At 38.8% G+C, this 21,077-nt stretch overlaps 1 protein-coding gene across 1 annotated transcript in view; it reads left to right on the forward strand.

Annotated features, from left to right (window-relative positions):
• The window catches only part of LOC124410300 (dorsal-ventral patterning protein Sog), a 63,690-nt gene that overhangs the window by 36,992 nt on the left and 5,621 nt on the right, over nt 1–21,077 (forward strand). The window contains exons 2-5 of the mRNA XM_046888558.1: nt 2,045–2,148; nt 9,714–9,843; nt 18,562–18,627; nt 19,294–21,072. Coding sequence (XP_046744514.1) covers nt 2,045–2,148; nt 9,714–9,843; nt 18,562–18,627; nt 19,294–21,072 — 2,079 coding nt within the window. The remainder of the gene's footprint in view (nt 1–2,044; nt 2,149–9,713; nt 9,844–18,561; nt 18,628–19,293; nt 21,073–21,077) is intronic.

The following is a 21,077-nucleotide window of genomic DNA, read 5'->3' on the forward strand; positions in this document are numbered from 1 at the left end:
GTGAAATAACGAAACGATATTTAATCGTAAGCTTTTCTTTGCAATATAATATATAATAATTGCAGTATTTCTCACTTTTGTATTTCAGAAATACAATAATTTAAAAAATATTTCAATGTTAAATTTTATCACCGCATAACCTAACTTTTTATTTTTAACATTGGCAAAGCGTAATTCTTCGGCTTTCAAATTACCCACGTCACATAAATTAATTAAACGTAATCAATAATATGTCTGTTCTATTATCCACACGCGTAAAAAACTGGGTCAACCGTCGGCTGTCAGCCTGGTTGCATTAGTTTGATTATTTCACACCAGATGGCGCATTGGAAAGTGACAATTCCAATAGATACATACACGTGCAGTATTGGAAATTCTTTTTTTTCCTCGAATTTTGTTTTTCAACGCAATATTTTCCCCTCAATTTTCTTACTCGAGGGTTTTTCGGGTCGTTGGTCGGACGAATCTTAGGTTAGAATTTGATCATTTCGGAATCCAGATGGCGGATGATTCAATATGGCGAAACCAATATGGTGGATGTAAAATCGTAAAACACTATTAAAATTCGATGGTTCTAACGTAAAATTGTTACTTGCCGGTTTTTCGGGTTATACGGAGTAAAAAAGATCATTCGGAATTTGTAAATAAATTGTGATAAAGCTAAGGCATGGAAATTTTTGAGGTGGCACCCTGAGCATCCCACTGTAACTGAAATCGTTTAAAAACAAAAATAGAAACGCATATTATACGTATACGTGTATACAATAATTTTATTTTTCATTTAGTTTCTTCTTCTCTGCTGTTTTTTTTTTTTTTTTTTTTTTTTTTTCTCCTGTATATGTATATAATATATACCGATGCAGGGATTATTTTTACGCGCGTTGTTAAAATGTTTTAATCTGCATGCGATGCACGTTTCACGTTACATGTATATATGTATGTATATATATATATATATATGTATGTATAACGTAACCTACTGCGATGAACTATTTTCTCCGAAACGCAGAAAACGAGAAAAACAAAAGGAAATAAAAAGGAAAAATTAATGGTCTCAGATTTACATGTAGGTACAGGTGCAATATGTGTGTACGTATAACGTCTGCCTATTTGCGTATTTCTCAATTCGATTTAGCAAGGAGAAACTGGTGCAGTAAACGATGTGAAATACCCTTCTCTGTTTATTGAATTAAATTATGGATCCTGGCAAGATCTACGGCTCTTTTTACTCGCAGCGGATTTAAATTTACTTTGACAGTTTTTTTTTTTTTTTTTTTTTTTTTCTCACGGGGTTAGACGAAGGACAAAGTATTAGTTTGGATGCTGCAACTAGGACATACGTTTAAAATAATATCAAAGAAACTGCGCTTGATCATTCGCGAAAGAATTTCAATCACCGATTAGAAGGTGAGTAGAAAAAAATTATTCGAAAAAACTTTACGCAATTGATGTTATACGTGTTTCAGGGATTTTACGGAATTACAATTGTTTGATTATTGCATAAATTTACTTGAAATTATTGTGTCGAAAACTTTTAGCTACGCTTAGTTTCGACAAGAATTGTTTTCACGGAATTGTTTTATCGCTAGGCATAGAAAATGAAATGAGAAATTACTATTGAATGAAAAAATTGTCGATCGAGAATCATTGAAAAAGATCTGACTTGGGTAGTCGGAAATAGTTTAAAACCAAAAATACAGACTTTTTTTATTCCGCGAAATGGATTTATTTTTCTTAGTGTTTATTTTTTTTTTTTTTTTTTTAAATTTAAAATAATCCCTCGCGATCGTTGTTTGCGTATGGAAGATAAATCGCTTGTAGAATTTCTTCAACGATATAACGCGCCAATTTTATCAACTCCGTTTAATTTCTGCCCTGTCGTATATATATACATTATATATACATACACATATATGACGTGCAAGATCGCCGGATGTTTTCAACGGCGAGGATATATTTTTCCCGCCCATTTTTATTTTTTCAAAAATATATAACCGAAAGCGAGTAGAAATAAAAATTTATCCTTCCTTTTCCTTTGTTTCAGAATGTATGTTTGGCAAACAGATTCGCGAGCTGGGATCCACGTGGTACGCAGATCTCGGTCCACCGTTCGGCGTGATGTACTGCATCAAATGCGAATGCATACCGGTAAGTTGTTGTTTTTTGAAATTTATTCTTTGTTTTTTTTTTTTATACCTGTGTATTAGGGTGGCGCAAAAAAACCGACTATTTTCTTTTTTTTTTTTCGAGTCTCGTGTGACAAAATGTTAGTTTTTGATGTTTTAAGAGCTCACTCCAAAGGACAGTTCAAAAAAAAATTTTAAGAGGTCGCTCCACATTTTTTAAAACGTTAGAAATCGTCAAAAATCGATTTTTTTTTTGAAAATTTTTTTCTCGTTACGGTATAATTTTATAGACAAAAAAAAATAAGATTCCGAAAGTTTCAGTTCAAAATTTGAATTTTGAAGGGTCGCTCATAATTTTTTTTCAATTTTTTGGTGCATTTCTTTAGATCTTTTCGAGCGACCTTTTAATATTCATATTAAAATTTCATAAATTTTTTTTCTTCAATTTAGTAAGAAAGAATCGATAACAATACACCACGACATGAATTAAAAATCAAACAAAATACTGAAAATATAATTTTTTTAATTTAATTGATTGACGATTTTTGACATTTTTTAAAATTTGGAGCGAACTCTTAAAATTTTTTTTTTGAGCTGTCCTTTGGAGTGGGCTCTTAAAACATCAAACACTAACATTTTGTTACACGAGACACAAAAAAAAAATAAAATAGTCGGTTTTTTTGCCTCACCCTAATATATATATATATATATTTTCTAGGTTATCAATTCCCGATTAACTGCAATTAATTACAAACACCTTGTATAGAATGTACGTAATATTTTTTCCGGATAATTATCGTCATTGTTTAATTACGACGTGGAAAGAACCGTATGTGGGCGTATTTTTTTCCTTCAATTTATGAATATAAACAGCAGAGACGTGAATGAGATAAAGATCTACAAAGCTTATAGGCTCGATCTCGAAACGAACGTCAAGTTTTGATTAAAAGTGAAAAGGACACGGCACGCAGTACTAAAACCACGATTTTGTTTCATCTCTTTTCTAGTTCCTAGAAATAGAGAACAAGAAGAGTATGTAAAAGGAAATCACGACGAAACTGAACGGAATGAAACGGGAAACAACATTGCCGCGTGCTCCGTGACTCCAGTCTCGAGTTATTGTCTTTGATAACGATCGCTCGAGACTAGAATGACCAAGTACCTTCCTTTCTAAACCTCGCCTTATAATTCTTGCCTGAGTCAACGGCCGTTTTCCTATTTTAAATAATTTTTCGAAAATTTTCATTCCCGGTTTATCGTAAACATCGGAAGAAAAAGAAAAAAAGAAAAAACTCCGTCTCTCAAGTCAAAGTGTTTACGATTCGTTTGAAGAATTTTTCTCTAAAATATTTTCAAGATTGGCTGTTTATATATATATATATATATATATATATATATATACATATAGTTCACTGCAGGTGTGACTGCATGAAAGTTAAATTGCGTTCGAACATTTATTCTTGATTTATGGATTGAATATCGAATTGAAACGACCGTTTGCTTGCCAAAAAATTCACCCAATTTATGGGACAAAGAATATTTTCAATTCTCCGCGTGTTTTGACGATCTTTCACTTGGCACTCGGTAAATTGACTGATACATAAAAATAAGAAAAAATCCTTTCGATGTAGTACATGCGTATCGATTTCACTGCTGAAAGTGTCATGCTGTTCTAATTTTGATTTCAATAAATCACGCGCTGTCTCGTTAAAATTACGTATGAATTGGCAACACGTATGTTACGTTTGAACTATTTCAAATAATGCACTTTCGTTGTGGAAACAGAAAAAACACCAAGTTTTTCGTTACGGAATGGAAAAAATTATTGTACGAATTCAGTAGACAAGCGGCTAAATGGTTTTTGAAAAAAGGAATCAGTGCTTTATGTGTACATGAACAAAATTTTGTAAGCCGTACAGACGATTGACGATGATTTTGTGAAAATTATGAATGTACGTCGTGATAATTCCATGTCTTAAGAAACTAAGGAAATAATTGAATTGAATACTTTTCTCTGACAAGTACGTGATAAAGTTTCATTGAAAGTTTGAAGAATCTTGCTTACAACCCTCGCGATTTATACGTTGATAATAAGTTTGTCAAACCAAAATTTTGTGCAAATTATCTTTGGAAATTATCACAGATGAGACGGTTTTTCTGTAGAACCAATTTGCTCATTTATATAATGTCAGATTAAGCTTTAGCATGAAACCTAGCAAAAGTTCCGAGATGGATGCTGAAATGTATAGTAAATGAAGAACAATAATCGTAGATAATATTCTTGAATTCCAATGAAAGAAGCAGAACGCCATTCCTGGCCGTCCAATGATTGGGACACAAGAGCCTACGAATGGTGATTTAAACAAATAGCACCGGGAGTAGAATTCCACAAGAATTAAAAAGAAAAAGTAGTCGCAGAAGGTCACGGAGAAAGGTCCTAATTCCCCGGTAACGCAGTAAAACTCACTCTCGCGATCGTTTCCGTTCGTATTATTATACTACCTTATACCTGTATTTCGTAACGATCGGCTATAAGAGGGAGGTAAAAAAAAAGACTAAGAAGAAGAAGCGCCAGCGCTAAGGCAATTAAACCACACGGTGTGGGAGGAAGAAACGCGCGGATGGATGTCCACCCACGTTACGTGGGCGTCGTCGTTGACCCAAGACTCCAAGAGCAACGCGGGTCGAATGCAGCGGATTGAACGGTATGCAGCCGCGGACATCCTCGTGTATCCGACGCATCTACACCCCGCATACACGTGTACGAACGTGCGGCCGGCGAACGCAGCGCACGCAAGGTGCGCAGCGTCTAGCCTCAGTGCGACGCAGCGCAACGCAGCGCGACGCAACGCAGCGCAACGCGACGCAGCGCGCGTGGAAAGGCGCGCGCATATCGCGCGACGATAACCCGATCCTCGCGTGTTTCTCGCGTTGCACCTCTCCTTGGAGCGAAGCAGCTCTTGAAACGTTCGGGCGGCGCCTACGCGAAACGGGCCGCTTCTTGACTGATAGCGAATACTCGTCTCTCGGCGCGGACAACTTCCGGTGTCCACTCCATTCCCACGACGCCTACAACCCGACCCGCATTACCTTGTTTGGTTACCGATGGCGAGGTTATCCTGGAGTGCAGCTACGCCAAGCCGCGTCTTCTTCTTCTTCGGATACCGCATACCTATAACTTACCAATCTACAATTTAATGACCATTCGAAGATTCGGACTCCCCCGCGGTTTGGGGGGGGGGGGGAGGGGGGATTCTTCGTCTTTGTTGCATTTCTCAGCTCCTCGTTGATGCAATCTCTTTCGTCAGGGTCAAGTTGGCTTCTTTACTGTAGTTGGTTTATCGGATTTCTCGAATCGACGTTTATGCTCCATGTCCCATACGTTATATTATCAGGCTGCTGGAATTCTTCCAAAACGCAGGCCGTAGTTTATCAATGTCCAGTCGAATTACGACCAACTACTTCCATCCGTACTGGTATTAAAGTTGACAACTTTGACGCACGGAGGATATATGGGTAACAAACTCAATATCGTTTATAGCCAAGGAAACGAATTAACCAGTGACACGAATGAAGATTCAACATTTTCAAAAATCATCGGTACAATTCGTTTAACGTTGACTATTTGGTTTTTTAAAAATTATCCGATCTTCCAATAAGGTTCCAATTAATTCACTTGTACGTACCCAAAGCTAATCTGATTTCGATTATCAGAAATATTTAATCAATATAGTTTCCTGTAAGGTATTATCAATGATTTGCCATGCTTACATGGAACAGTAAAAATTTTATTACGAATTCTCACCATCCTATGGATACAAAATGTACGGTATATTTTTTTTGTCAACTTCTTTGCATACGTAATTAGACTTTAAACCATAGAAGAACCAAAAAAGGCACATTTTAATTGATCGGAGACAGCTGATACATTATTTTATTATAATTTATTATACAAAGGAAAAGTTTTGCCAATGCGATTGTTTGCTGAAATTACTATTTTTATTGACTCACTATCATAGCCGAAGAAAAGCTAGCTCATCATCAATATATTAAATCCAACTGCGATAAATTATACGATAGAAATGCTCAGAGCGATCTTACATTTCACCTTAACCAGCGACCTCACAAGTCTCTAGAGGCTTAACTGAAACGCATCTAACTTACGTATATCTTCGTGTGGTACACAGTTGTTGGTCATACGTTGCACCACGTTAAGCTATACTACTATAATAGGGTTAATCCAAGAAACTATGCGGAGAACATCTAGCCAACCTTTGACCTCGGCGTATATATACCAGGACGTCGATCCCAGGACAAGATCTCTGTGAGGTACAGGTTATGTAGCATAACGGAGAGCAACAAGACTCTGCGCGATACAAGGCGTTGGTAAAGGCGACATTATATCACCGAGAATTAACTGCGGGCTAACCATTCTGTAACATAACCAGCGAAAGAAATACAGCGTCCGTTGTGTACGTACCTTAATTATTCGTATGTTGTATATACATTAGGGTGGCGCAAAAAAACCGACTATTTTTTTTTTTTTTTTTTTTTTTCGAGTCTAGTGTGACAAAATGTTAGTTTTTGATTTTTTAAGAGCCCACTTCAAAGGACAGTTCACAAAAAAAATTTTAAGAGGTCGCTCCAAATTTTTTAAAATGTAAAAAATCGTCAAAAAATTTAATTAAAAAAATTGTATTTTTAGTAATTTGTTTGATTTTTAATTCATATCGTGATGTATTGTTATCGATTCTTTCTTACTAAATTAAAGAAAAAAAATGTATGAAATTTTAATATGAATATTAAAAGTTCGCTCGAAAAGATCTAAAGAAATGCACCAAAAAATTGAAAAAAAAAATGATGAGCGACCTTTCAAAATTCAAATTTTGAACTGAAACTTTCGGAAATTATTTTTTTTTTTTTTCGTCTATAAAATTATACCGTAACGAGAAAAAAATAAAAAATAAAAAATCGTTTTTTGACGATTTCTGACGTTTTAAAAAATGTGGAGCGACTTCTTGAAAATTTTTTTTTGAACTGTCCTTTGGAGTGGGCTCTTAAAACATCAAAAATTAACATTTTGTGACACGAGACTCAAAAAAAAAAAAATTGTCGGTTTTTTGCGCCACCCTAATACACACACACACATATATATTTTTTTTATCCTCATTATTTTTATAACGAGTAAAGGTATAACAGGAATGTTTTTTAGGCTCATACTGTATACAACCTTGAGTTCAATTTGGCCGTAATTCTTCTTATCATTTACTTTTCTCAACGAACAATCGTAATAGAATAAAAAAAAAAAAAGGACAGAGTTTATATTTGAATTCCACAGTTGAATGAAAGTGTCACGAATCACTTACGCGGTGCCTGCGGGAATGTCGCAGAGTGAAGAGTTAACTCGTACGGACAACCTTATCCGTGCATCATATTTCAAGATAGCGAGATTTCATATGTATGCCTGCTTTCACGAGATTCCAACGGGCTGCACGCGATTTTTTTCTTCTTTTCTTTTTCAAGTCATTGCAAATTGTTTCACGAGATTTTCACATCAGCTTTGTAAATTGTTTAATAAAATTTTTTTTTTCCTAAGATTTCAAAATACGAATTGTAGAGGGTCACAAAAGATTTCTTTCTGTCTTTTGATCTGCAGCCTTGCTTGATCTGTTACGCTTGTATCGATCATTACCTAATATTGATACTGAAGGACTTAAGTATCCTGTTAACCATAAATTATCGATTATGTCTACAACTCATTTCAACATACCAGTTGAACCCAAATGAAGAAAAAAGTACCATTTCATTGGATATTATGGTAATGGAAACCGATGGGGTACCGCTAATTTTGCTGCATAGAGCAACTTGGATTGCTTTATGGTCCTTGATTCTGGCATGCATGCGATTCTTTCTTCCTTAACGTAGGAGTGTCGGAGGTTCGTTTTGCAAAGAACGCGGAGTATGCATAACAGTACACCGTGTTATGACCATAAAATTTAGCGAACCCCTGTAGGCGAGTAACTAATGAAGCAGGGAATACTCGATATGCTGGCGTTAAGGCAATGCACCTGGATGGCTTTCACGCAGAGGACTAAGGCGATAAATGTGTGGGTATAAAATGGGAGGGTACTCACATCGCTGACCGTCGTCGTCGTCGTCGTCGTTGTGGTGACGGTACCAGTTATAAAGCCTAGCTATTAGCAACGGTGGGGATGGCATCGTGCAGATGATCTATTTTTAGAGAGCCAAGGAATGACGGACGTGCTTCATGTACGACGTGCTATTGATAGGCCGGCCAGTTTCCCTGTGGAAGAAGAAGAAGAAGAAGAAGAAGAAGAAGAAGAAGAAGAAGAAGAAGAGTCTGCCTCAGCTCTCGCGTGGTCATGACTCACGATCATCCTCTCTCTGTGTCCCGACGACTCTAGACGCGGCAGACTGCTGTAGATTAAATGACGTCCCGACGCCCCACGTCTTCTTTTCTTCATCTCTCAACCGTGCCCACATCTTCATGTATCCTGCGCCCCTCTGCGTATCGTCTCATACATTCGTAATGAAGACTTCTTCACCCAATGGTCACAGCCCCTTTCATAGCTGATGTCCATTATTCCATTAGCCATCTCGTCAACGTTCCTTGCGATCAATGAACTGATATAAATTAAAAACAAACAAAAAAAAAAAAACTAGTGATTAGTTATTATCGGTAAAGTTTATACGTAAGAATGAAATTTAACCACACAATTTTTAGAATATATTCTTCCCATTACTCAGAGCCGAAGCTGATGCTAGTAGCCAAAGTTAGCAGCCAAGTGCATTGAACTTGTTATAAATAGGATAATTCGGTAATGTTTCGTACCTATAAAGATTCTCTGAAAGTAGTTTCTAGCTTTTCATTAGGGTTGATAGAATTTTTTCATCATTCAACTACTCGACTGTCTTAATTACTGTAGTGAAAACGGTCAGTTTGGCTGATGGTTTTACATTCATTTCTCTGAATCAAGTCACTCTCGCGTTCTTGAGATTTTCAAATTTTAGTATCCATTTTTAATATGTACTTGTGAGATAAAAACGCAAACTGCAGTCAGCGTAACTGATGATGGTTGTAAACGGTCAAGACTTGGGAGCCGAGTGCGTTACATCGACATCATTTGGCCGGTATTAGCTGTTTCTTTTTTTTGGAGTTCTTTATTTTCAATTTTTTCTTCCTCTTCTCCTTTCACTCGTTTATTTGTTCACGTTATACCGCAGCTCTACACGTATACATATATACAGTATATGTATCTATATAACTGCAACGATCATCGCCTGTCTTCTCGCAGTGGAATAAATTTTCTAACTTTACAACCCGCTGCCGCAGCGTTATATGCAGTCTCACTACTGCACCGCTTTCTACAGATGTTTATTTTACCATTCGCGTATCGGAGGGTGTAGAGATACAGGTATACTGCTATACCCACGCCGTGGTGCATAGTGATTTTCACGTATTATGTTTCACGCGATGCAATTTTCACGCGGTCGGCAAATTCTTCCTCATACCACAAAGTGTGTGCATACCTATATTATATGGATACGGACGTATTTCTGTTTCAGGTGCAGAAGAAACGTCGCATCGTTGCCAGGGTTCAGTGCAGAAATATCAAGAACGAATGCCCAAAACCAACATGCGAAGAACCCGTTCTTTTACCGGGTCGATGCTGCAAAACGTGTCCCGGTGACTACAGTGAGTGTTTTTTTTTTTTTCTTTCATTTTCATTTCTTTCATTTTCATTTCTAAGAGAAGAATCGCATCAAGTGTGTATCGTACAGAGCGATTATCTATCGACAGAATATTCCGTCGTCTGTTGTAGTTTCATGCGCATGCGCTAAAAGTCGAAGGCAGTAGTCGAACTATCCGGTATGATGCCACTCGGCGGTGATGAAACACACATTTTGAGCCCAGTCCCATGAGATTTGATGGTGAAATGACGAAATGACAGCTGATCTGGTTTTCGATCACGAAGAACACCAAAATCTCATTTTGGCGACATTTGTTACCGACTTTTCATGCATGCCGGTAATTTTTTACCGATATTACACACATACATTACCGGCATGCGCGTAATATCGGTAACAAATGTCACCAAAATGAGATTTCGGTGTACTTCGTAATCGAAAACCAGATCAGCTGCCATTTCGTCATTTCACCATCAAATCTCATGGGACTGGGCTCAAAATATGTGTTTTATCACCGCCGAGTAGCATCATACCGGATAGTTCGATCCATTGAGTGCAACTGCGAAAATTTGGCCAATTTCTGTGGGTGGTAACCAATCTGTAAATTTTTTTTCAAAATTTTGAAAAGTAAAAATACGCTCCACTTTTCGCCAAAATAAGGCATTAATTGCCCAAGTATCACTCTGATCGCTTGAGCGGTATAGGAGTTTTGCTTCCCCGCGTTTTCGAAGTGTACAACCCTTCTTCACAAGCACCTTAAGGCAAGGTATGTGTATGCACCGTGGTATTAAATGTATGAAAAGAATTCTCAACGAGGCGCGAATGAAACTGGTGCAATTTATTTTCTTGAAGCAAAATAAGTATCATAAGAACAAAGTGGAGGGATAGGAAGGAAAAACAAGGATTGGCATCATCACGCGCAATGCGGTACGGAATTAATAATAATGCGAGATATGCTTTTGTTGGAAAGTCGGTGTCTTTAAAATGCGTCGCGTCCCTTCTTATCCATGTATTATAATAAAAGGCACTCGTGAGTGAAACCGATTAGCAATGGTAGTTGGAACGTTGATTTAATAATCTTAGCTCAAGGGTTCGCGTCGCATGCGAGCGATCCTTGCTTCGCGGCTTCATCTCTGATAAAACGAAATTCCTCGGTTCCACCACGCACTTCATCTTACATATTATTATTAATTAACCGGTGCAGATTAAACTCGTGATCACCTTGCAAGCGAGAACGTCACGCTTGTTGCACTCTCTGTATCGTCTGTTTTTCACTTCCAACATCCATCTTCTTGTCTTCCTTTCGGATTATCGTCTGCTGAATCAACTTAACGGCATAAAATTTGAAATTCTGCACATACATTACATTGATGTCCAGTTTAATATTCACTTTTAGTCAACATTTCTTTGTAAGATCATTATTTTTGGGTTCTAACAATTTTACATGTCAGGCACTATTTCCTATATTTTAATCACTGAATTTTAGCGACGCGGATTACCTTGATTACTAGAAACAATGAGTCGGTAGAAAAGTAAAAAAAAAGAGCTGTGAAAGTTACGAATACATAAAGCGTGTGCTTTCTTATTGAAAAAAACTATGACGAGTTCTGAGAAAAACTGACCAACAATATCCAGCCTTGAAACGTTACTTGCTTGCAATAATTGCTAAGAAGACTTGAATAAAGAAATTGCAGGAAAACTATAGACTTTTAAAAATCATTAATGATTTGAAAAGTCTATTCACAATATCAGAAATATTTTTTGTTTGGAAGCTTGCTACATGCTTGGCTGTTTGAGGTTGAGAATTTATTTACAGTCGATCATTGAAAATGAATCATGAAAATCTGAGACGGTGAAGAAGCAGGAGATACCGCGGAGTGAGCCAAGACGCAATCTTGTGACAAATAAGCTTATTAAGTTATAAGACGTTAAGCTTATAGTGATTACAGCGCGCATTTGAAGGGACAAAGTCAAAGCAAGATTATTCGTCCCTCAATTATTTTAACAGGATATAAAGAGTTATGAATTAATTAATGCATAAGTGCTAAAAGATTCCGGTAAATTTTTTATTATTATTGTCAAAAACGTGACTCTTTTCACATTTTCCAATCCAGGATATCGTTGTTAAATTGTCGAGATTTGAAGTTTTTCGCAATTATATGACTTGCAATAAATAAATTGTTTAGAGAAATGTGCGGATGCGACTTAATTGAAAAAATCTAAAATTGTTGAAATTGCGAAAAATTTTATAAACGTATCAAAGGTGATCCCCTTTTGAGGTCAAGGAAATTAGTCGTGATTCACATTATTCTATGTCTAGTCAAGCATGCAGCACGTATCGTGTGTGTGTGTGTGTGTATGTGTGTATACATATATACGTATATTCATAGGCAACTTGACCCCTAACGTGTGAAGAAACACTAAACGAATTGTGTGCCGTTGCACCTACGTTGTGGTGGCGTGACGCTGCAGCGTCGTAATTGAATTAGACCTTTTCGACTAAATAAACCTATAAATAAATCCAGGCTTCTTAGCTTTGCTACAGCAGAGGCGTAGTGATCGACGATCTAAGAATTTATCCCGCGATCATCGACGCGGTCTCAAGAATAAGATACTTACTCTTCGATTATGACGCTGCGTTCCACTAATGAATGGATAATGAAAAGAAGAGAAAGAAAAATTATTTGTTCGAATAACGTTTGCTCCAATCACACGATTTTGCTTCTATACACCAGAGTGTATAAAACTTTTTCAATATGGAAAAAATTTCAGTCCTTGTTTATACAATTGTGCAGCGTTTGTGTGTACCACGTGATTCGGGCTTTTAGGGTAAATTAGTTTGGAGAGAGGAGAAGAAAAAAAAAATCTCACGTTTATACATATTATAGTATTCTCTCAGTCATTGAGCCAGTTTAAGCCGTGGCTTCAAGGGTTGTAATTGAGTTGGCGTTTTGCCGTAAAACCAGATCTCGCCCATTCAAAGTAGAATGAGAAAAAAAATAAAAAAAAATGAATAAAACGGTAACCAAAAACAAACTTTCGGTTCTTCGTATATTTATGAAGAAGAAAAAAAAAAAGATACGCTCAATCTGTGGAAAATGTTTTTCTTCGACTCGCTTAATTTGGTTGTATATATATATATATAAAAGAGGTATATTACTACGTTCAAAGTGCACTAAAAAAGTAATTTGGTACACATATAACTATAGCTATACATACATACCGAAATGTGTGTGAAAAAATTGAATATCATTATTTCGATCAACTAAACAAGATGTAAAAATTTTTGTACATTTTTTATTATCTAGATTATTAGGTATGTAAAAAAAATGATTAAATTTAATACGAAAGTGTAATTTAACGTGAAAATTTACTAGCTGATGATGAATGCTTCACGACTCTATAGAGGCTGGCTAAAAAGCTGCAAGCAGAGTATCCAGCGCGATCACCGAACCGGATTATTTATGGCGCCCGTCTGACAGGAGAGATGAAAGCAAAAAACGTCGAATTCGCGGATCGGGTGATCGGTGTTGTGAACGCAGCCTAAACAATGCCTTCGTTGCACGTCGCGGGGCAGCAGGCGCCAGAGTTAGCGCCACGGCGCCGGCTATATTACAGTATGGCGTCACATCGATTAAGCGGCGCAATCTAAATGTAAATATTAGCATATCTAATGATCGGGCCTTCGGCCGCGCGGAACGAACGTCGTCGTTGGCGTCCCGACGGCGTCGCGAACCCCCAAGAAGAGAACTTTCAAGGTCGGAAAGACGGGGCGAAGTAGTCGCGACGCAAACCCCATTGCGCAGAAATCGAGAGAGGTTAGGTTTATCAAAAAATGAATTCTACTTATCGACCGAGTTTCGGGAATTTTTGTGAAAGAATTTATTTATTTTTTTCTTCATTTCTTAATCCAACTCCGTTCTCGACATGTGAGGACATTATTCGATGTAGAATTTTTCGCTCTACACGATCGTCAAGTCATTTTTCATCTATCGATAGCAGTTTTTCAGGAAAATTAAAAAAACGTCAAATTTTACTGTTTTCTCGTAATGCTGGGTATAAAGCTGAAAAATTACTTCAGATTTCACTTCTCAGAACCAATTTTGACCGGACTATCTATATTAATTTTATCACGAGATAGTCCTGCGTTGAATAATTGAAGAATTTTTATATTCGTAAGGTAGACGAAAATCTCTACGAAATAATAAACGAAAGTTTAGACGTCGATTAGCGGGTTTCAAATCGCTTCAGAAATTGTTCAAAATTTTTTTTAGATTCCTGCCATCACGTTCTGCGATGGCTCGTTTTATTCGGATAACTATTTCTCCAAATTCATCAAATAAGATTATCGTTTTTGTTTTCACTAATCAATTCAATATCGCCATATTCGTTGATCGTGATCAATTTATCGGTACAATGTTTCTAAATTAAATAATAAAGAAAAAAAAAAAAACTCTCATTTTTCTATTTTCAAAAAGATTTTTCCCAAACAACCTCTTAGATTCTCTGAATTACAGGCTAGGAAAACAATTTACTGCAGCCTCATCGGCGTCGTCGCGATACGAAAGGTGAAAAGCTAATTGAACCTCGCGACGTTCGCGCGATTGTAACGTCTTTTCCGCGGTGAAATTCATTCACGCGTAACAAATCACTATTTACGGGCAGCCCGTTTGTTTTATTATTATTATTATTATTATTATACATTACATGCGATACATGTAACGTGCCGTCTTCAATATATTTCATCGACCCGCAATTTCACGATGCGATATCATACGCACGACATCGATCGTCATTTCAACCACGATCGCCTACCGACCGGAGTGACTTGTAAATTCGCCAGGCCGCGATAAATAAGAAGAAAAAAAAAATACATATATATATATGTAAAAAAAAAAAAAAAAAAAAAAAAAAACACATTCAACGTAGACAGCGGCACTGCTTTGATAAAAAGTTATCTAATTCATTTTGGAATCAAGTTTCGTCACTCACCGTATTATACTTTCAGATTCCATTTTTAGACATGCGTTAACCATGCGTATATTATTATACATTATATATTACTCATTATGTATACGTTTAGCATGCTGTATAAAATAACTTGTCTGAATATATAATATATATATATATATATATATATATATATATATATATATATACGTAGTTTTTTTGCTGATTCAAGATATTTTTCAAGTTCATTTTATACCTAATTTCTTTGCAGGGCAGAAATTGGGAGATTTGAAAATTTTGTTGTTTCATCGCACGGCAATTCATATATACCTAATAAGACCTCTCGTGAACGTAATAATAAAATATGACTTTGAGAAAAAGTTTGAAATCATGCCGCGGAGGTTATTCGGCGCCTGTTTGGCATTGAGTTATTAGTGTGATATTTTTACAATTAGTAACGGATTAGTATCGAGTTAGTTTTGTCCGATAAGCAATCGTTTTTTTATGAACTGAATCAAGTTCTATGTTTCCGTGCTTGAATAGATGTTTGAAGTATATTGTACACTAAGCTCTTTGACAACGTGTAAATAATTATCGATAAATTATCGCGTAATTTCATCCTAATTTTAATTCCGTCATTCTGTACACACGGAAGAAAAAAAAAAAAATATTAAACATCGATAGAAATTCGCTGAAATGTGGAAAGGATCGATAAGAAGTGAAAAAAAGTTGATAATAAAAATCGTTTCTTCCATGTGTCTATACGATTCCTTTGCTATTTCGAATTGATTGTTAACATTTTTCAAATTTCTTCTCAAAATAAATTTCAGTGAATTAGAATACCCAATGATGGTTAATACGAAATCCGACCGATGGAAAATGTTTTTTTCTCTCGCTTTTCCTCGCTCTCCAGCTTTCTTCTATCAATAAAATAAACACGTCCGGTGAGGAGTTAATTGCTTACAGTTAAACGGGGCCGCGTGAGTCTCGGTGATCAGGAAAGCGGCGATCTTCCTCCTTCAAAGTGGTCGAAAAAAAAAAAAAAAAAAAAAAAAAAAACCCCTACAAGTATACCGCCCTTTGGATATATAACCGCGTATACGGATTTACAGGCGTTGCGCACGGTGATCGCGCCTTTCGTAACTGCGGGCGCCGGCGTCTCGCGATCCGAAGGCCCGAGGCCATCCACTTTCGACGATATCGGGCCCCGTGCGCCTGCAGACGCAGCGCAACGCAGCGCAAAACGCAGCGCGCAACGCAGCGCAGCGCACATTCGCGATGCGGACTCGCTCCTCACTGCTTCGCAACCCCGAGAAAACGCACTTGCGTCATACGTGGCGCTACGTGCTGCGATAAACGGAGCCTGATGCCGTAAACACGGCGCCCGGTACGCGTTCAAAGTGCTTTCGTGCCTTATTTTATACTGTACTCTGACCGTACAACCGTCTCTTTGCTATATTGTATACGGTTCGTCTCTCGTCGATATATACTTGCAGTCTCTGCGGTTTCCTTTCCCACCGTCACTCATTGTTAGATGCGTTACGTGCACGTACACCGTGTCTCGATCGATCGCGTATCGTGACTATTCTAATTCCGGGTAGGTCGTTTTTTTTTCTTCTTTTTTTTTTTCCCTACAAAAATAATCCGTTAAACTTGAAATTTTTTCTATCAATTACTGCAAACGGCAGGTGATATATTTGTATTGGTGATCGGGGAGGGGGGAGGAATTTTTTTCAAAGATTTAAATAAATGATTACCTGTTTTACCTGAGGATTGGAATTAAACCATACAATTCCTATATTGCGCTCGTCATTCGAATGTTGACTATTTTTTCAAACTCATACGAATGCATTAATTTTCTATTTCTTTGTGATATCCTTTTCTTCTGTAGAAATCAGTTCAGTTTTCAATTTTTAAAGATATTATTTGGTCAATATTGAATAGCGTTATACTTATCGTTACCTTTTTGGTGTCAGTTCAAAGTAATTAATCGTTCGTGTTTACTTCCTTGACGTAATGATATTCCGTCGACGTATAATCAACAGTATTGATATTTTCCCAACTTACTGCGAACAAGAATCGTAGTAATATTCGCCACGTCGAAGTTAGTGACGTTAAAGTAACGAAACGTTGAGAAAAAAAATAAAATAAATAAATAAATCACTCAACTGCAATTTGAGAATGACTTTGAAGATATTGATTTCCTAGAACGTGATATATGTTTTCGCTATATTTCTAAACCGCCCATCAAATTTTTCTATCATTCTAAAATTCCAGAATTAATAAATTTTTTTTTTTTTTTTTATTCAAATGCAGCGCAGTATCGCAACGCTAACGTTAAAAACATCGACATCACGAATTCTCTAATTCGTTGCCTTATATCCGTGCATGAAACGCGAAGCTTGGGAAAAATGGTTTTTTTTTCTCTCTCTCAAAAAAAAAAAAAAAAAAAAAAAAGAAAAAAAATTTTTGTTTCTTGAAACCAAAAATTGAAGAAAAAAAAAAAAAAAAAAAAAAAAATCGCTCCTGCAAATGCCGCGACGAACTAACCACCCCGTATGCCGTTCCCCGAGTAGTTCTTGATCGGGATCCTGGGAGTCCCCGCCAGTCAATTGTCGATATGACGAGGGCCTGGCGCCTCGGTGTCATGACCTCTTGGCCCCGTTGCTTCGTGCTCAACTCCCACGCTTCGAAGAGAGACTCACATCACTGCAGAGATGCCAGGCTTGTGCATGTGCGCTGCGCTGCGCTGCAGTTATATGCGCGTCTTGTGAATCGCCGCTGTCGTCGTCCGTAGTGCGGTAGTAGTTCTTCCAGTCTCGGAACTGCCCCGGGCCTTATACGCCTCAACGTCGACGACGACGACGACGACGACGCGACGTAGGGCCCAACTTGAGAGGTAAGGCTCGGGTGGAAACCGGAGTCGCGTGCCTTTCTCCGCCGCGCCGGCTTTGTACAATTCAAGCTATGTTTGGGCATGCCTCGCGAGTCGGAGGAGGCGAGCTTCTCAAAACCTTATCCGTCCAGCCACGCGACTCTATCCCGGTACCTTCATCTTACTATCGCGTAAGGAACGCACGACAACGACGTACAGACGACACGGTATGCGAATTATTCGGTCAGACCTTGCTTTTGCTGCTCGATTAGGAGTCGTATTGCGCTGATATTCGCAATATTGCGGATCAAACTTGGTGTGTTTACGATAATAATAATAATAATGATAATAATAATAACAACAACAACAACAACAACAACAAGAATTCTGTCCTTTGGTAAAAAATTTTAAACATCCGTTAATTTGAAGGTATCAAATATTTTGCGAGATTTCTTTCTTTCTTTCTTTTTTTTTTTATAAATAGAAAAAAGCATAATGCCATTTGTTCAATTTTTATTCCAACTTAATCTTGTTGTGTAAGAAGCTTAATTGTTTTATTACTTGCTCGTCACTTGCACATTAAAGGAAGTGTCATTTGTTTCGATAAACAATAATTTCTGGTCATTGGGTGAAAACAGATTTATTATAATTAACAAAATATTTCTTTCATCATATTTGGCAAAAATTAATAATTTTATACGCACGATTTGATTTTAGTGACTGTTTTTTTCTTTTTTCATTATTCGCAGTTCAGAAAATCATTTGTACCGAATTGTGACTTTATTCTGTTTATCACTGAGGTTCGTTTTTGTTTCGAGACTTTCGCTTCTTTCTAAACTTGTTTCAGACTGATTTATGTATAGATTCTTAATTTTTTTTTTTGTTTTACTTATGTTCCAGGCCCGGATATTGCTCACGATGTTCCTCCGCAGATTAACCCCGAAGAAGAAGAACGCAGTCTCAAACGTAAGCATCACGTCAATCTTTTTTTTAATATCCTAGCCGTTTTGTTAAAATATCCCCGAACTTACATCGACACGGAGCTTTCATTGTTTAGCAAAAGAATTTAGCGTAACGATTGCGGATTGGTAAGAAATTTCAATGTGCTGACTAAAAAAAAAAAAAAAAAAAAAAAAAAAATGGAAAAACGGAAAAATTATGCAAAATAAGAAATGTAAGAGAAAAACAACAATCCAAGGATTTTTTTATCAAATATATTGAACAAATTTTTCGCCGAGTCTTTTCGAAGTAACTAAATTTTACTTCAAATATATAATAATATTACAATAATTCTATTGGATAGTAATTTGATCCGGGATGATTGATACGTTGAAAAGAAAAACTCACTTGATTTTCATTTCACTGATTCAATGATCTACTTTTAAGAAAACATTATTCTAACAAATGAAATTTTTTTAGTTGTACCAAACAACTCATCACTATACGTATAGCTAAAAAAAAAGTAAATTAACTTAATAATTGAATTGAATTAACTAATAATAAAATTAATCTTGGTTTTAAATGTAAAATTATACGGTATACGTAACAAAATCAATTTTTTTTCTCAGCCTGTATGATTCGAAAATCCGCGTGTGAATAATACAAAATACAATTTCTCTTCCAACGCCACAGATTTCGCGACCCTCCTTACCGGAAAAACGTCGCTACCACTGCGCCGGGATGACCTGACGCCATCGTCGGCGTTGAACGACGCCTACAACTACGTAGCAACGGGTCGTTTCAGTTTCCACCGTAAAAACCTCTACTACTCGTTCTACCTGAGCAGTTCAACACCGCGTCCACGGAGCCTCCAGTTCGTCGACATGTCGGGCAGCATCCTCGAGGAGCAAACGATAAACCCGATCGGCGGTGTGTACCAAAACGCGACGGGTAAGCTCTGCGGCGTGTGGCGAAGGGTGCCTCGGGACTACCGGAAGCTTCTACGGGAGGAGCGTCTCCACGTCGCGCTGATCTGGGGACCGTCGGCGACGTTGACCGGGCAGCTGTCCCGATACCGATCGCTGGCTACGGAGCAGTTCTCAGCTCTCCTGGAGCCCACGACGGGCGCTGATCGGTCGCTGATGTCGGGGGCGGGAGCGACGGCGATAGTCTCTGCGTCGACGGCGTCGGCGCCGTCGGTCCACGTGCTGCTGATATTCAACGGGATGTTTTTCCCGAGCGAGATATCCGACGTCCCGATAACCGTGCAGCTCGAGCACCTAGAGAAACGCTACGTGATACTCCGCGAGGACATAATCGTGGGGAAGCCGTCGATCGAGAGGAACATCGGCGAGGTACGAAGCGCCTTATCGGGTGCCGATCTGCGGCTTCTGGCTCGCGGGAAACTCGGCATCACCGTTTCCTCCAGGTCCGATCCCCAGGCGTTGAGCCTCCACGGCGCCGTCGGTCCCCGGGCGACCTGCGACCTCTATCAGACCCTCCTCTCCAGCGAGGCTCCCTCCTCAGCTTCGGGCCTCGCCTGGGCCTTTCTGGATCGCGGTGGCGCCCTGAGGTACGGAGTGCAGCTCGTCGGCCTCGAGGACGAGAGTCCGATACTGACGCTCGTCGACGAGGGTGGAAAACGGCGAACTGAACTCGAGGATCTGACGCCCGCCCTCCTTTCCGGTCTCGCTAACGGCTCCATCGACCGACCAGGACCTCGACTTCTAGAGCCTCTCTTCTCCGGCGAACTCGGCGTCGTCGCAGCTTCTCACCTCGGCTCCGTCCTCCGCGGACGACTTTTCCAAAAGCCCGTTGCCGATGCTCGCGATACCTCTGCGCCGATCCTTCTCCGACGTACGGACCCGGAGCCCGTCGCTTCGGGGATGGCGGGTCTCGTTTGGGCGAGCGTGGACCTTGACTGTACACTTCACTATGAGCTGGAGATAACAGGACTCGCCGACGGTGAACGGACGCTGCAACTTCACCTCGAGACGATGCCGCTTATCGCTCAGGGCGCCCCCGTAGCTCGACGACTCCTCGAGGAGTTCACCGGCCCGGTTCTCGAGGGTTCGGTCACCGGACTGTCGCCCGTTGAACTCTACCGCATTGAGTCCGGCATCAGCTACCTCGAGGTTAGGGACAAGGCCCTCGGTGCCGTACTCAAGGCCCCTTTCAGGACTCGAACACCCCTCAGCTGCCTGCCGCACTACGCCGATAACGACGTCGCTTCCGTCGTTGCCTATAATATGCAGCCGCCCAGGGCTGACGTTGAGAACAGCGCGTGCTTCCACGAGACCAGGTTCTACGAGGAGGGCACTCAGTGGACCGCCAAGTCCGACGTCTGCACCATGTGCCATTGTCATCGTGGACTCACTTCCTGTGACACTGTACCTTGTCCTGTCACTCCATGCGCTAATGGACAAGTTATGAAGACCATGCCTGGACATTGCTGCCCTGTTTGCACGACTGGTGAG

Source organism: Diprion similis, chromosome 9, assembly GCF_021155765.1.
Source record: "Diprion similis isolate iyDipSimi1 chromosome 9, iyDipSimi1.1, whole genome shotgun sequence".
Taxonomy (NCBI): domain Eukaryota; kingdom Metazoa; phylum Arthropoda; class Insecta; order Hymenoptera; family Diprionidae; genus Diprion; species Diprion similis.